Source organism: Sus scrofa, chromosome X, assembly GCF_000003025.6.
Source record: "Sus scrofa isolate TJ Tabasco breed Duroc chromosome X, Sscrofa11.1, whole genome shotgun sequence".
NCBI lineage: Eukaryota > Metazoa > Chordata > Mammalia > Artiodactyla > Suidae > Sus > Sus scrofa.
Window position 1 is genome coordinate 121668517 of NC_010461.5, and position 16395 is coordinate 121684911.

The following is a 16395-nucleotide window of genomic DNA, read 5'->3' on the forward strand; positions in this document are numbered from 1 at the left end:
ACAAACACTACCAAAAAATGTGAAGATCTAAATAAAAAGGGGAGAGAGACACCATTTTTATAGTTTAGAAAATTCAACCCTGTTTAAATCTACACCCTCTACTCGTTTCCTCCGGTTGCTCTAACAAATTACCCTGGTTTAAAACACTGCGCGTTTATTCTCATAGCTCTGGAGGTTAAAGGTCCCAAGCGAGGCTCATTAGGTTAAAAAGAAGGTGTCAGCAGGGCCCTTCTCCCTGCAGAGGCTAGAGGAGAATCAATTCCTTGCCTTTTCCACTTTCCAGAGCTGCATTCCTTGCACACCTTGGGTCCATTCCTCCGTCATCAAAACCAGAAGGGCGGGAGTTCCCGTTGTGGCGCAGTGGTTAACGAATCCGACTAAGAACCATGAGGTTGCGAGTTCGATCCCTGGCCTTGCTCAGCGGGTGAAGGATCCGGCGTTGCCGTGAGCTGTGGTGTAGGTCGCAGACGCGGCTCGGATCCCGCGTTGCTGTGGCTCTGGCGTAGGCCGGTGGCTACAGCTCCGATTCGACCCCTAGCCTGGGAACCTCCATATGCCACGGGAGCGGCCCAAAGAAATAGCAAAAAGACAAAAAAAAAAAAAAAAAAAAAAAATCAGAAGGGCAGCATCTTCAGATTCTTTTCTCTGCTTCGATCACATTCCCTCCTCCTCTTAATGCTACCTCCTTCCGCCTCCCTCTTCTATGGAACCCCATGAAGTCATTTAGAGCCCACGTGGATCATCCAGGATACTCTTCCCCATCTCAGAATCTTCAACTTCATCACATATTTTGCCACACAAGATAATATTTTCCTTTCTGCCACAGAGGGAAATATTCACTATTCCACGGATTAGGAAGTAGCTATCTTTGAGGAATATCATTTAGCCTTTCACACTCATCAGATTATTCTAAAGGTTCGATGCATGTAATCCCATTTTTTTTTTTTTTTTTTTTTGCTTTTCTTCCTCCTGCCTGAGGAAACATATCCAAAAAAATATTGCTAAGGCTGGTGTCGAAGAGCACACTGCCCATGTTTTCTTCTAGTTTTATGGGTTTAGGTCTTAGATTTAACTTTTTAATCCATATTGAGTTTGATCCCTGGCCTTGCTCAGTGGGTTAAGGATCTGGCATTGCTGAGAGCTGTGGTGCAGGTCGCAGATGCAGCTCGGATCCCGCGTTGCAGGGGCTGTGGCGTAGGTCAGTGGCTGCAGCCTGATTCGACCCCTAGGAACTTCCATGTGCCGCAGGTGCGGCCCTCAAAAAGACCAAAACAAACAAACAACAAAGCACAAATACTGCTGGCAGGATGCGGAGCAAGGAGAATCCTCATGCACTGCTGCTGGCAGGAACATAAACTGGGGCAGCCTCTACGGAAAACAGTATGGAGGTTCCTTAAAAATTAAAAACGGAACTACTATATGATCCAACCATTCCACACCTGGGGATTTATATGAAGAAAATGAAAACATGAATTCAAAAAGATATGTGCACTCCTATGTTCGCTGCAGCCTTACTTACAATGACCAAGAAACGGAAGCAGCCTAAGTGCCCACCAACAGATGAGTATTTAAAAGATGTGGGGTATGTGTGTGATGGAATCTCACTCATCCCTAAAAAGGAACGAACTCTTGCCATTTCTGACAACACAGATGAACCCAGAGGGTGTTATGCCCAGTGAAACGGGTCAGAGAAAGAGAAATACTGTATAACTTCACTTGTATGTGGACAGCAAAAAACAAAACAAACATAACAAAGCAGAAACAAAGTCATACACGCAGAGAATAGGTGGTTGCCAGAGGGGAGAGTGTTTGTCCAAGCAGCGAGTAGCTCACAGAGCTCTCGAATTAAGATCTATTTGACTCCAAAGTCCCTTTAACTGAGTACCATACAATGCTGACTTTACAGTAGTGATTCAAAATTCTTGGAAAGCACCTGGATACACACAGAGGGTTAACAGTGACCTCCAGTGGGGAGGATGAAGGCCGAGCTTTATACTCTGCTTAAGACTGCTCCTCTTTCTGAAAGGTACACCCGCTACTTCTGTACTAGGAACAGTAACATAAGCAACGTCCATTGGAGAAAAATGGGGCGATTTCAAGGAGATGGTACTCAGCAAATTCAACTCATAAACAAGCCTCCGGGAGTGCAGCTCCAGCGGGCACGCCACCAGATCTGGAGAGGCTGCTGACTAGAGTGCATTCAGGCTTTATTAGGCTACTACAGATATTTTCATAGTGCTCTCCTCCATAGAATCAGAGTAATATGTAGCCCATAGGACGGATGGTTGGGAATAGAGGGTATGAAAAGGGCTTTGTGTAAAGCATTAAATTAGTGGTTCTCAAAAGTTTTGGTAGCAGGACTCCTTTACACCCTTAAAAAAGACTGAGGACTCCAATGAGCTTTGTTTATATGGGTTATACCTAGTGCTGTTTACTGTATCATATTTTACAACTGTTATTTAAAAATATGTATTACTTCATGAAAAATAATAATAACCTCGCTATATATTAACATGAACATTATTTTAATTAAAAAACTATTTTCCAAAATTGTTTTTAGAGTCTTGCAATTTTTTTTAGCAGGCCCCTAGGTTATAGTACCCTCATCTGCATTCATTCTGTTGAGATATGTTGTCTGAGTTCAACCATATAAACAACATCTGACATCACACAGATATGCGGTCAAAAAAGAACTGAGTGTTTAGTTGCTCTTTCAGATAATGGAGGATTTTTTTTTTTTTCTTTTTTGGCCGCCCTGCAGCATATGGAGTTCCGGGGCTGAAGTTGCAGCCTACACCACAGCTGCGGCAAGGACGGACCCTTCACCCACTGTGCTGGGCCGGGATCAAACCTGCGTCCCGGTGCTCCAGAGACACCACTGATCCTGTTGTGCCACAGCGGGAACTCCCGGATATTTTTCTTTGATAGGACACCCAAACTCAACCAGTGGTAGTTCCCTGAAAGTTAACTGTGGTGTGGAATCTGCCACATTAAAATCTGCTACTTTGCATTCTCTCTTGCACTTGAACGAATCTTTTATCTTCACATGACTATAATGCCATGTAGGGTGACCAGAGAATATGGGTTCACTAAGTAATGAAGATATTTCAAATGCGGACACATTTCACTATACAACAGCAACAAACAAATCATATTAGTATGCGTTACTATCACAACCCCTTTCCTCAGAAATACTTTTAAGTTTTAGAAGGCTGTCAAGCTTACGGTAGTGAATACAAATTTCCAAAAACTGTGATTGTCCCTCGAAAGCTCAAGTTTTACCATTTGCAAAAAAACCACACCATCAGTTGTTTTCATTGAAGTGACAGGGTCACTTGCATTTCTGAGCAAATGTCTGCTAAATACACAAATACATTTAGCCACAATCTTGTCTGCTAGTTGTCTTCCCAAGTAAAAATGATGTTCCATGAAAAAAGCAGCTTGCAACTCAGGCATACAAGTGTTTTTGCTTGAGTCAACCACCATACCCCAGTATATAACAGATGGCCTTTATGCATTCTTCCTATTTTGTCACTCAGGGTATTAAAATAGCCGTGCACTCAAGGGTCAAGATTTAATGAGACTGGTATATTTTCTGCTTTATTAAGGACATTCTTAAGTGAAGCTGACTTTTTTTTTTAACTGCAGGCACCATGTGAAATATCCAGTGACAACTGGTATGATTTCGTATCACTGGCTTGACTTATGCTCAGGTGCCAGCACTTTACCCACCTCTGCTTTCGCACCATCAGTGCAGATGTCAGCCAAGAGCAAGAGGCAAAGAACATCTTACTATTATGATTGGCTTTTCAGGGCCACACCTGCAGCATATGGAGGTTCCCAGGCTAGGGGTCGAATCAGAGCTACAGCTGCCAGCCTACACCACAGCCACAGTGACGTGCGAGCCAAGCTGCATTTGCAAACGACGACACCACAGCTCACGGCAACGCCGGATCCCTCACCCACTGGGCGAGGCCAGGGATTGAACCCGAATCTTCATGGATGCTAGTCAGGTTCATTTCTTCTGTGCCACAAGGGAACTAACAACCTTAGTATTATTATGGAAATAGGTCTGACCTACCAGACACCTGGAAAGGTTCTCAAGGCCCCAAGGGGGGCTGTGAAAAATATTTTGTTAAGCGCTGCACTAAATACATGTCAGTTATGATGACTCATGCCCAGAAACAAGAGGAGGCTTTTACAAGCTGCTGCGAAGAAAGAGATCTACCACCGAAAAATGCCAAGAGAAGAAGGACTTTGTCCCTAGACTTGGGAGAAGAAAAGGACTTGAAGGGACCTCACAAGCTAGGAGAAGCGAGTGCTCACATGGACAACAGAACCAGCTGCGAGCACTTTTCTCTCTGGAAGCACAGGGGGAGAGAGATCACAAAATCTAGAAAATCAGAAGCAATCCGTCAACCAAAGCCCACGGCTCCACGTATCATTACCAGAAACAAAGGTCTGGAAAGCAGGAAGAACCGTTCAAGGAAAGCAGTAGATCAGAACATTGCCAAGTGCAAGGACAATGATAAACACATAGGGTCACAGGTAAATTAGATAACAGGCCGAAGCAAATATTTTCTAAAGGAGTTTCAGACTCTAAAGCAAAAAGCAGATGAGGTGGTGGTGGGAGGTAAACCCTGTAAGCTGGATTCATTACCTTCCCTCAAAGAGTTTTCTTACTTAATAGGAGAGAAGTGGAAATAATGAGGATTAAGATGTTGGAAAAGTGAGTTCTGGGGCTACTACGTGAAGAATGAAAAATAGGAAACAAGATGAACTTACAAGAGGACAAATAACAGTATAGAAAATAACTGCGGGTACTGGTATTGGAGAAACACACGTAGGATGAGGTGTCCTGGTGTTAGTTTTCTAGCGCTGCCTCACAAAATTATCACCAACTCAGCGGCTTAAAAAAGCACAAACATTTTCTTGACAGATCTGAGTGTCGACAGTCTGAAATGGGTCTCACTGGGCTAAAATCAAGGTGTTGCCAGGGCTGTGATCCCTCTGCAGGTTCTAGAAGAGAAGCTTCTAGGGGCTGCCTCGTAGCCCCTGGGCGCATGAGCCCTTGCTCCAGTTTCAGAGCTCCAGCATCTCGCCTCATGTTGGTTCACTCTGACCGCTTCTTCTGCCTCCTCCTTCTCCATTTAAGACCTGGGGTTATGGGTCCAGCCAGAGAACCCCGAATAATCTCCCTATTTTCAGGTCATCGGATTCGCAATCACAACCCCAGCTACTACCTTAATTCGCCTTCGCCATGCAGTGGAACAAAGTCCCGGGTGCCAAGGATTAGGATGTGGGCATATTTGGGGGAGGGGTGTCATCATTCTGCCTATCACAGGCCTGAAATAAGAAAGGTCACTTGCTGGATTAAAAAATAAGACCTAAATCTGCTGCAGTCAAGAGTCAAGCTTGCAGCCAATGTCAAAAGTCAAATCAACTACAAGAAAGGAGGTGACACAGGTTTGTCGTGACTGAGTAAGGACAAGAGCAGTTTACTAGTACAGTGATTAGATAAATTAGATTTCAAAGCAAAAAGTGTTAAAATGACTAATCAAGAAAATCTAAATAATGAAAACCTAAATGACCACAGGATATGAAAATAACCTGACAATATTTCTTTTAAAACTATACAGAGATATTTCCTTGTATTTTTGGCCGCGCCCATGGCATGCAGAAGTTCTTGGGGCCAGGGATTAAACCCACGCCACAGCAGTGACACCAGATCCTTAACCTGCTGTGCCACCAGGGAATTCCTGGAGATATTTTCATTGTGGGCTTCTATGTGCTACTACTAAATCATGACAGATAAAGTCAGTTTTATCAGTAGATGAAGCAGACGAAAGGAACGATGGAAATGAACACTAGAGTAGATAAAGATAGCAAGGTTCTATCAAGAGAATTAAGTAGCAGAACCAAAAAAAAAAAAAAAAAATGCTTTCATTACAGGCATTGAGAGCCTGCAATGTGTGGAAAAGAACCAGTCTCTGCCCCAAAGATGCTCAAAGATGCTCCAGCCTAACAGGAGCACAGGGGGCTCATCTAGCAGAAAGTCACTATACATCATGGTAAAATGGACATGGAAGATTCCTTTCCTGGGGCTTGGGGGACAGGGAATTCCAGACAAAGGAGATATGAGAGTCTTGTGTACCCCAGGAGACTGGAACACAGGGAGCACACTCTGTAAATCTTGGGGAGACAGGACAAGAGGAAATAAGGGACAGGTAGACTGAGGAAGAAGGTAGGGGGATTTGAATATCAAGGCAAAGTCCCTGGAATTTATTAATAGGCAACAGGGGGCCACAGAAGATTTTCCAAGTGAAACACTGACAGAAGGCTTAGAAGAATATGTAAGGCAGACTGCAGTTGCTAGAGACTGGAGGCAGAAATTCTACCCAAGTCATAATCAACTGACAAAAATACACGGAAAATTGCCTAACCCTATGGAGCTTCTTCAAGAGCCACGTGTTAGGCAGTGGAGTGGAGTGGAAGAGATTATTTGTCCAACTTTATTTGAACCTCAGGTTCCCCACAAGCAAAATGCAGATAATACCACTTCTACCAGGCAATGCTGAGGCAAGGATTAAATCACCTACCAGGCGGCCCTCAGTGCAGGGCTTGGCGCCAAGCATCTGATAATAAATAATGCTTGTTTCCTTCCTTAGATAATGACTAAATCAAGGATGAAACAGGAAACTATTACAGAATATTTAAAATACTACTGAAACACCAAACACCTGGGCTGCTGCCAAAGTAAAGCTATGAGAAAATATATCCACTTCAAAAGTGTAAACAAAAGGAAAAAAGAAAGAAAAAAGAGACAAAAGGAAAACCAATGAACTGAGTTTGTATCTAAGAAATTGGGAGGGAGGAGCCAAAATATGGAAATAATAAATGTAGAAATACAGATACAAAAACGAAATTGATAGGTAACATGAACAGCTGGCTCTTTGAAAACATGACCAAACTCCAGAGGCCACCGAACAAAATACAGTAATATCATCAGAAACTGTAAAAGATGTAATTTGTACACGCTTTTAATTGAAAGAAGAAGAATAGTATATCAACTCTACTAATACATTTTAGAGCCAAGTAAAAAAGATAACTGCATATTAAACGGGAACTTTCAAACTGATTGGTAAGAAAAGATTATGACACAGCAGTAACACAGTGATAAGAAAGTTTATTTAAAAAAAAAAAAAGCCTAAACTACATTGAGTTACTTTTCAAGAAACATTCAGATTAGAGTCCAAGTATAAAAATAGACTTTGCTTAATTCTCCACAAACCGGCAAATGGAGGTTCCAATGGATATTCTGGCATCAAACCACTACTTCCTACATTTCACTTTTCCAATTACACCTTTAAAATGGATTTACTCCGCTCTCATCTGAATCTGTAGTAGCAGCGCAAGATCACTAAGGAGTGTCACATGGGTCAAACTACAAAGCCAGTACCCGCCCTGAAACGTACATGGAGCTTTCTGCTGAGGCTCCAATTCCAGCTCTCCGCTTTGCGGGGAGGGAGAAGGATTCAGGCAGGGAAGGAACATACCTAGTAAAAACACGACACTGTGAGTATAAAAGTTCTCGTATCTTGTTTTCTGCAAGCCAAAAGAATGCAATTAGACTCTTTTCAGAGCCATCAGTTTCCTCCGTGAACACTGCTGGCTCCAACTGCAGCAGGTGCACGTGCACACACACAGCCCTGTGAGCGCCTCTCTGGCTGCATCTTTAGAGAATGGCTCCACCTGACCTACTGCTAACTGACATTCTCCTGACGTTTTAAAGGAACTGCATCTCTTACACTGAGCAGAACCTGACTGACAAAATTTACAGTCACTTGGTGGCAATTTCAACTGGTTTTATTAAGACAAAAGATGTCCGAGAGCATCTAAGCAGTAAATATAAGACAACACAAAAGCCAAATAAAAACAAAGCACTCTTAAGGAACATTAGAAAGAGCCCAGGCCTTTGAGAACTGGTCACCCTCTTCTTAAGCCTGTCCCCACACTGGCTCGCTCCCGTATCCGTGGAGGTAAGGTAAGGGGGCAGGAGAGCCCGGTGTTAAAGATCAGTTTTACCTCTTTCAGCTGTTACTGGCCTTACAAGAAAGCAAAGTTGTAACAATCTCGTTGGGCAATCATTTTTCTATTAGGTCACAGGTGACAAAGTACGAAGCATCAGTGACAAAGAGCCTCTCTCCAGAGTTCAACTCAAGGCTTTCATCTTAAATTCTAGCTCCTTGTACAGGCGCGGCCTGCGATCAGGCCAGGCAATTAGAAACTCCAAGCTCAGGATCGGGAAGCTTAACGCCCAGAGTCCTAGGAAAGCATCTAAAATGCCTCCAATCCACAGTCTCTCCCCTACAACACAGAGCTCCCCAGAGTTCGTGTCTATCTGTCCTCAACATGCACTCCTGCAGCACATTCAGAGCACCTCGACGTCCTGGCCTTCAAGGAACTCGCGGCCAAGAAAAATGTGTGTAATTAGCAAGTAATGGGAATGATATTTTTGAAACCAGAAATTATGCACTCAAATGAGACTTGTCTCCTTTAAACAGCCCCCCTGAGAGGCAATGCACTAATTCCACTTCACTGCTCAAACCATCTTTGGAGCTTTCCTCCTGAAATCGCCTTGACAGCCTGCAGTCTGCTCTCCTGAGTATCCTCAACGCTGCCAAATCCTCACTGAGTGGATTTTTGGAAATGGCCAAAAGTCAGTCTGAGCCAAGTTTAGTGAATAAGCTGTGTGGTCAAACTAGGTGGCACTATTATGGTTAAAAAATGACATACAATTATAAAGCAATGAGACAGATTTTCTTTTATGATGTGCTTCAAAGGAAGTTTCAGATGAGTAGCCAGGAGTAGAGGCAATGGAATAGGTGTGTGTGTATATTTATCTTTTTCCCAAGGAACTTCTCTGAATGAAGGTGCAGAAAGCTCAAATTCAAGGTTTACTTTGTTTAATCACAATTCATAAATATAAGGCTCCTTAGAATACGGGACCTACTGTGTCATGGCCGGGCTGCAGGGGTGGCACTCAGTTAGAGAGGGGGCACAGCATACAGAAAAGAGCTTCCACAGGAGACACACGTGTGGCAGAATCCTGACCTATAGCCCCTCACCGCCTAGGTGACATCAGGGAAGTCACAAGCTAAGACACTGCAAAACGAGGCTGATGGTGAACTCCCGGGGCTGCTGTGAAGATTCAAGACAATGGATGTAAAGCACGGACACTGGGCCGGGCATGGGGTGGGTGCCCTAGAAGTCAGAGCCATTATCAACAATCACCCTGGTGTGATCAGCAGGCTTTTCTCACGCCAGGCAGCGTGAGATGACAGAACAACAGATAAAGAGACGTCTGGGCGCTGAACACTTCACTAACGGCACCGACAGACACTCACTATCGGTGGATCTAGAGCCTGCTTTCCTAAAAAAACCAGTTGTATGTAAATAACATTCACAGGGACTGTTAACACTGTGTGCAGTATTTTCAATCACATGGCAAGTGTCGCCTGCAGTGCTCCTACCTCACTGACCTTTCGCCACTGCGTCAACGTACCAGGCCCTGGCGGGACCCCGTGCCTCTGCTTACTGTTCCTCCTAAGATGCCTTTCCTGCCCTCTGGTCTGACAATAGCCTACAATGAAACCTTCTTTTCTTTCTTTTTAGGGCTGCAGGTGCAGCATACGGAAGTTCCCAGGCTAGGGGTCGAATTGGAGCTACAGCTGCCAGCCTACACCACAGCCACAGCCATGCTAGATCCTTAACCCATGGAGGAAGGCCAGGGGTGGAACCTGCATCCTCGTGGATACTAGTCAGATCCGTTTCCCCTGAGCGGAGACAGGAACTCCCTCCAATTATACCTTCGCATCGACCTGTGGTCCCTCTAGGTCCGCTCTACCCAGAATGAGCGGCTCTCCCCTCCTGCTCCCACAGCATTTGGTTCTTGGTTCCTGTCTCTGGAGCACCTCCTCCTGTGTTGAACTTTAATTTGTTTCCATTCCTGCTTCTCCCACTGGGCTTGAGTTTGGAGAGGGACCATATTCTGTCTTCCAGCGCCGAGCATGCCTCTCAGCACCCAGTAGGAACCAGGGAGACGTTGCAGGAATGAATGCTTTCAGTGGGCTTTACAGACACCTGTTAAAGGCCAGGTAGCTGGCTCTTGTTAATTACCAGCGGTGACACTCACTTGTCCTGACTTCAAATAAGAAACACCATCATTTGCACAGGCTGCAGAATGGCTTTAGAAGCTGCAGCATATGGAAGTTTCTAACTGCTACTGACCTCAGTACTCCACGCCCACATGGCAGAACCCTGAGAGCAGCATCCCTCAGCCTCTGTCCCAGGCCAGGACACCGGTGGGATGTGTCACATTCCATCAGGAGCTCACTGCGGCCGACTCAGAAGGCCTAGCGGAATTCTCACAGCCTTCGAGCACTGCCTGGCTACCAAGGCTCAAGGGCCTTCTCTGGGCCAGCAACTCCACAGGCAGCAGGAAATGCCAAGGCTCTGTGGCAGGGGTAGGGCGCCGGCTCAATGCCACCCACTCCCAGGACACCTTGGAATCAGAGTTTGTCAATCTATATACTTCTGACAGTTTGCCCATTCAATAGACAGGGCTCCCTGGCTGTTAAGAAGCCTTGGGCATTCGGGGAAGGACTTGGTGGGTCTGGTGTTTCAGCGAACCTTAACCTGTGTAACTCAAAAGAAGTCCATGCTCAACTAGTTTCGTGCCAGATGGAAACAGGCAGAGGGTCAGCTGGCAGTCCTGTGTATCTGAGTGTTGGCACTTGGGGCTCCTTCTCTGTCACTGTCAGTTTTCCAGGGCCTTGGCAATACAGCAGCAGATTCAGACTTGCCAACATCAGAGGGTTGGAAAGGAGATCCGGAGCCATGGCCCATGCCCTGGGACCCAGCAAACCATGACAGTCACGACTCTCAGATGACATACATAATCCGCAAGGTCAAGGCAGCGTGCTCTGCCCTGGTGTCATGGGGCTTCTCCAATGGAACGGCTGCACTCTGGAGGAGGGAAGCGGGTGAAAGAGAGCCAGGCCGCAGATCACCAGGACAGCAGGGGCTGAAAGCAGCTCTAGATTTCTCTTATGAGCTCTGGAGAGCGAGTCATTCACTCATTCACTCATTCATCCACTCCCTCCACAAACATCTTTGGAGCCAGATCTATTCCAGGCACGCAGGACACCGCAGTGAACAGAGCCGTGGCCCTGCCCCATGAGCTGACAGTCTAGCAGGGGTGACAGGCACTAATCAAACAAGCACACAGACAAACCTAAAGGTACACATGCGTGCATTTCGGAGTACAGCCTACTCCGCAGACCGTACAATCAGCCATCAGTGGACGGTCAGGGAAGTGAGAAACGCTTCCCTCAGCAAAGCAAAGACGGGCTGAGACCTCGAGGAGAAACGGGAGTGAAGCAGGCGAGGCGGAGCGGGAAACCTTCCTGGCAAAGAGAACAGCACGCGCCAAGGTGCCGGGCTGGGGACAGGTGTTCCACTGGCTCTGAGTTCGAGGCAGGGAGCGAGGCAGCACTGCCAAAGTTTGAGGCCCCTGCCCAAGGTATCCTCCTGCTTACGGCCCTCGGTTTTGCTCCCTAGTCATCGGGAAGGTCCTCCTTGGCACGGAGCAAGACTAAAGAACACAGAACGATGTCAAAAACGAGGCGTATCCCTGAGGCATGACACACCGTCAGCGAAAAACTGGAACCTGGCGACATTAGCCGGCCACTGTCGTAGCAGTCACCACCGAGAGGAAACACAGTCACTCCCACTGACTCAACACCGCATCAGCAGGTCGGCATCCGAGAGAAGATCTCCACGCCTCGGGGAGGGGTGCGTTTCCATCCCGGCCGAACCAAAGTGCTGCGAAATATGTTGATGTTCATTCTGCACCTGCTCAGACGATAATATTAACTATAATTGTCATGTACCCATTTTTTTTGGGGGGGGAAGGTAGAAGAAAAAATGGTTAAGGATGTTATCTGCGCAGCACTATTTTGCTTTGGCAACTCTGTTCGCCAGTTCGATCACTCCAGGCAGTTTTTTGGTGGCTTTGGAATGATCTGTCATCTTGCAAAACAGTCCTGGAACTTTCTACTTATAAAGTGCTCCGCAATCGATCCATCGTTAATTTGGCCTCCCTATCCTGCTTGGAGATTATACTCATTCTACAGATTAAACAGACAGATAAGCGAGGGGCCCAAGGACACAAAACAATTCAGCCTTTACTTATTTTTGTTATCGCCATCGCCAAACAATATAGGCACCCAGGGCCTATCCAACTCCTGCGACCCTGAAGACCAATCCTAACCTCTAAGAGCCGCAGAGGAAGGTGCTGCACTTACTTCTCCGTTACCTGTTCTCCACAAGCTCCTCTCTGCAGGGTGCCTTCAGGGCCAACAATGGTAACAACGGCACGGGGACTGGGACACTGGCACCCTGGACTAGACTGTGAACTTGGCGGTGCTCAACAAGGAATAAGAGCACCCAGGACGTCACAACGGCTCATAGCTTGAAATGTCACCATCCCTAAAGACTGCATTCCCAACACGCACTCATCCTCACTCTCTCCCCCGAGACTTCCTGCATCTCCCGCAAGCAGCCCAGACAGTGGTCTCCACTGGGCTCTGCCAGTACAAGGCTGCACGGGGCTGTAAACCGTCTTTGTACCGGCCCTTCTCCACTCCCACGCTTGGACCTCTCAGCGTCTGAAGCACCCCGCACCGGGAGGTAGCATACCGAAGGTTACCGAGTGCACAGATTCCACCAGCAAATAAGGGAGGCCGGCATTCCCTTCAGGGTCCTAGACTTAAGCCATCGGCTTGGCCAACTCCTTATTTTTCAGATGAGCAGAGAATCACCCAGTTACACACAGCCTGGCCTCCAATCCAGGGCTTCTGGCTCCGTTTAGTTCCACAAACATTTTCTAAGTGCCCACTCTGTGTCGGACAGAGCGGGAGCTGCTGGGCCCAGAGCTTGGAGCAGGAAACGTCTCTGCTGTCAGGAGCTCACAGACCGGGGGAAGGAAGGAGTTACAGAACACTTGGGCAAGTGCAAGGGCAGATGCTTGACTCCCTGGCCAGGGTTCCTTCCACCCTTGTCCACTGGCTGTCCCCCATCTGGGGAATAGGACAACATCCACTTCCTGCAAATAAACTTAGGGTGAAGACTGACGAGCAAATGCGTACGGAAAATTGGCAGGTTCACCCTCAAAAGGCATTATGTAAGGTACTGCTATACCCTGACACCGACTCCAAGGAGTCAGCAACGTTTCAGACATCAGTTCCACAAAGAAGCAAACAAGCAAGGGATGGGCATTCGTCCAAGGAAGACCTCAAGGGCTGAGAGGAACTGGAGGAAACAGCTGGGATGGGGGTGTAGGGGTGTCGGGTCAAGTGGAACAGCCCTGGCGCGGAGAACCGAGGCAGGCAGCGGGGTGCCAGAAGATGGACCGGAGACAGGGAAGTTGGGACAGCAACGAGGGAGGGCCAGCGGAGGGGCACCGGGTTCCCGCGGGGCCCGGGGCGCGGCCCGGAGGGGCTAGATGGCGCGGCGGGCGCGGGAGGTGGGCGCGGGCCGGCGCCGAGGCCGATCGGTTCCCCCGGAGCGCCGCTCGCACGCGCGGGGAGGCTCGGGCCGGCGCCCGGCGCCGCGGCCGCCCCGCCGGCCCCCGCAGCATCACACCCGCCGCGCCTCCCCGGGGCCGTGCGGGCGGCGCCTCACCTCGGGTTGAAGTCCTGGAAGAGGCCCCTCAGGTTCATGGCGGAGAACTTCGCAGCGCCGTCCTCCGCCTCCCCCCGCCCCCCGCGCCGCGCAGCCTGCGCGTTACAGCGGGTTCATGGTGCCAGCGCCAGCCGCGTCCCCGCCGCCGCCGCCGCCGCCGCCGCCGCCGCCGCCGCCCCGAGGACCCCGAGCCGCACCTCCCGCCCCTCCTTCCGGGCTTCCGTACGGCCGCCGCGCATGCGCCCGAGCCCCGCCCGGCCGGCCGGCCCTGGCGCGACGCCGCGGTCCCGGCTGCCGGCGCCGGGCGGAGGAGCCGGCGGGGGCGGCGGGGCGGCGGGGGCCCTCGGCGCAGGCCCGCGGGGAGCGAGCGCCCCGCCCCGGAGTCCGGCGGGAAGGTCCTCGCGGACACCTGTGCCCCTGGCCCGCTCTGCCTTCTAGAGGTTTCCCCCGCGAGGACTGAGCCTTGGAGGGTAGTGGCCACGGGTGACAGGTTGCCTTTTGGCGATGTCCTCCCAGGCGTCACCTGTCCAGTCTGGCGGTGACCCCCAAGGCTGCGTCTCCGCTTCCTTCCCAAGGCCCAGGCCAGCGCGCGGACACCTGCCAGCCGTCCCAGACTCCCTCGGGTTACCCCGCCCCAGAGTGCTCTGCCCTCCCTACCGCCTTGCCCTCCCGGTGCCTCTCTTCCTCGGCAGCCCACCCGTTCACGAGGCGGGATGCCCCTGCTGGAGATCTGGAAGCCATCCTCCTTTTGCTAACCTAGTTCAGAGACTCCCTGGCTTCTGTCTTTGTGGTCCCCTCACGCCTGGCCCTGCTCTTCCTCCACTCTAAGCTGTCCTGTTTATACCTAGTAGGTTCATTTTTCTTGGGCAGGTCAGCGTCTTGGAGCCTTTTTTTTTTTTTTCTTCTCTGCAAAACGGAGATGATAAAACCTACTTCCTGACCTCGTTGGGGAAGATGTTGTGAAATCGTGCGCGGCACACGCTCGGGGCTCAGAGCACGGTGGTGCGCGCTGGTGCTCTTTCCAGGGCCTGCCTCCTCGAGGAGTCTGTTTCCTTGCCGCCGAGTGAGAGCGCAGCTCACGGCAGGTGACCTCGTCTGCCTTCTTACTTCCGGCTGATTTAAGCACTTTTCATGAGCACAGCAATACCTTAGACATTAGTCTAGTGTCATTATGGATAATAGCTGTACTTGGTTACAGGAGCAGAGTTTCACAAATGGCACTTTTATAGGGTTGGCCGTGGGGGCAGCTTGAGAAGATGACAATTACGATAGTCGTGTTTGCCATGATGTATCACCTTTCTTCTGAGAACTTGAAAACGGTTCACAAGTGGTCATTAGGCTTCCCGAACCCACTGGGAAGTGGGTATTATTACATGAGCTGGTTTTGAGGATGAGTAACCTGAGTCAGGTTTGTTAGCTGCTGGAGCCCCAGAGCCCGGTCCCAGAGTTTTGGTCTCATTCCCCTGCCCATCCTCCTGGTGGAGCCCAGTGTCTACCCCTGAGGAGGCTCCTAGTGAACATTTAAATCCAGAAGAAAATGAGGAGGCACAGGGAAGCTTGTGCAGTGTTTCCTGGGCTGCTCAGCTACTAAGGAGGTAGGAGCGAGGATGCAACTTGGTGTCCTGCTGAAACTGCAGCCTACGCTCTGCAAAAAAAGAGGTGCTTACCAGTAGGGACCAGACTGGCCAGCGCCGCCTTAATTTCCGGTGGCCTTACCCCAAATAGGCATTAAGAGTGCGATTGTTCATCAGTTAAGACACTTGAGTAACAGACATTGTGGCCCTTTCAAGAGCTTCACAGATGGAGACCAGGCGGGCTGCTCAGAGTCCAGAGCCAAAGCAGAGGGAAGGCACTACTTTAGTGAGGTCCCAGGGGTCCCAGGGCTGAACCACTGCTCTGCAGGCCCGCCCAGAGATGACCAGGCTGGGGGCCGCTGATACACAAACAACTGTCAGCGTTCTCTCTTGCTCTGAAAAGACAAATCGCCAAAGGCGCCTAGAGGCCTGTCCACGGGAACAAGTGGGATGAATTGGACCGCCCCAAGGCCTCCCGTCCTCAATCTTCGAGAAGGCAAAGTGCCTGGACTGCCTTGACTTCACCCAGGGCCCAGCCGTGTTCTCTCCTGGTGCTCTCACGGCAGGAAGAATTACAGCATCCGGGTGACCCTCTCATCCCCGCTCCATCCAGTACAAGAGACTGTGCTGTCCATCGGCTCCCCCCCTCAGAGCCCTCCCGCTGTGTCCCACCCTGGACAGCGGCCCAAAGCTTCACTGACCTGTGCGGACAGACCCGTGAATGACCCAAACATTGAGGAAAGACCCTGAACCATTCAACCTTGGCCACCAAATTTCAGGGCCGCTTTACTAGAAGCTTCCAACAGTCTTCATACAAAGGCGTGAGAAATGGCTCTGGACTGAAAAGGCATGACCCCCAAATAAATCAGAAAGCACATCCGAGTGGCTTTGGAGTTGACACATGTTCCAGTGTTCCAGAAGCTTCGGTGTATATCTGGACCGTGGGTTTAAAGACGACCTTGGATTTGTGCCACCTTTCTGAGAAGGTGGTGACTCGTGCAGTTCAGCATTCATATTGACTCCAATGTGACGGGGTGGAGGGCAGACCTCGGAAGAGCAGGGCCCGGACAGAGAG

At 49.3% G+C, this 16395-nt stretch overlaps 1 protein-coding gene across 1 annotated transcript in view; it reads right to left on the reverse strand.

Annotated features, from left to right (window-relative positions):
* TMEM185A (transmembrane protein 185A) overlaps positions 1-13968 on the reverse strand; it is a 33678-nt gene extending 19710 nt beyond the window's left edge. The window contains exon 1 of the mRNA XM_021079890.1: positions 13747-13968. Coding sequence (XP_020935549.1) covers positions 13747-13784 — 38 coding nt within the window. The 5' untranslated portion in view covers positions 13785-13968. The remainder of the gene's footprint in view (positions 1-13746) is intronic.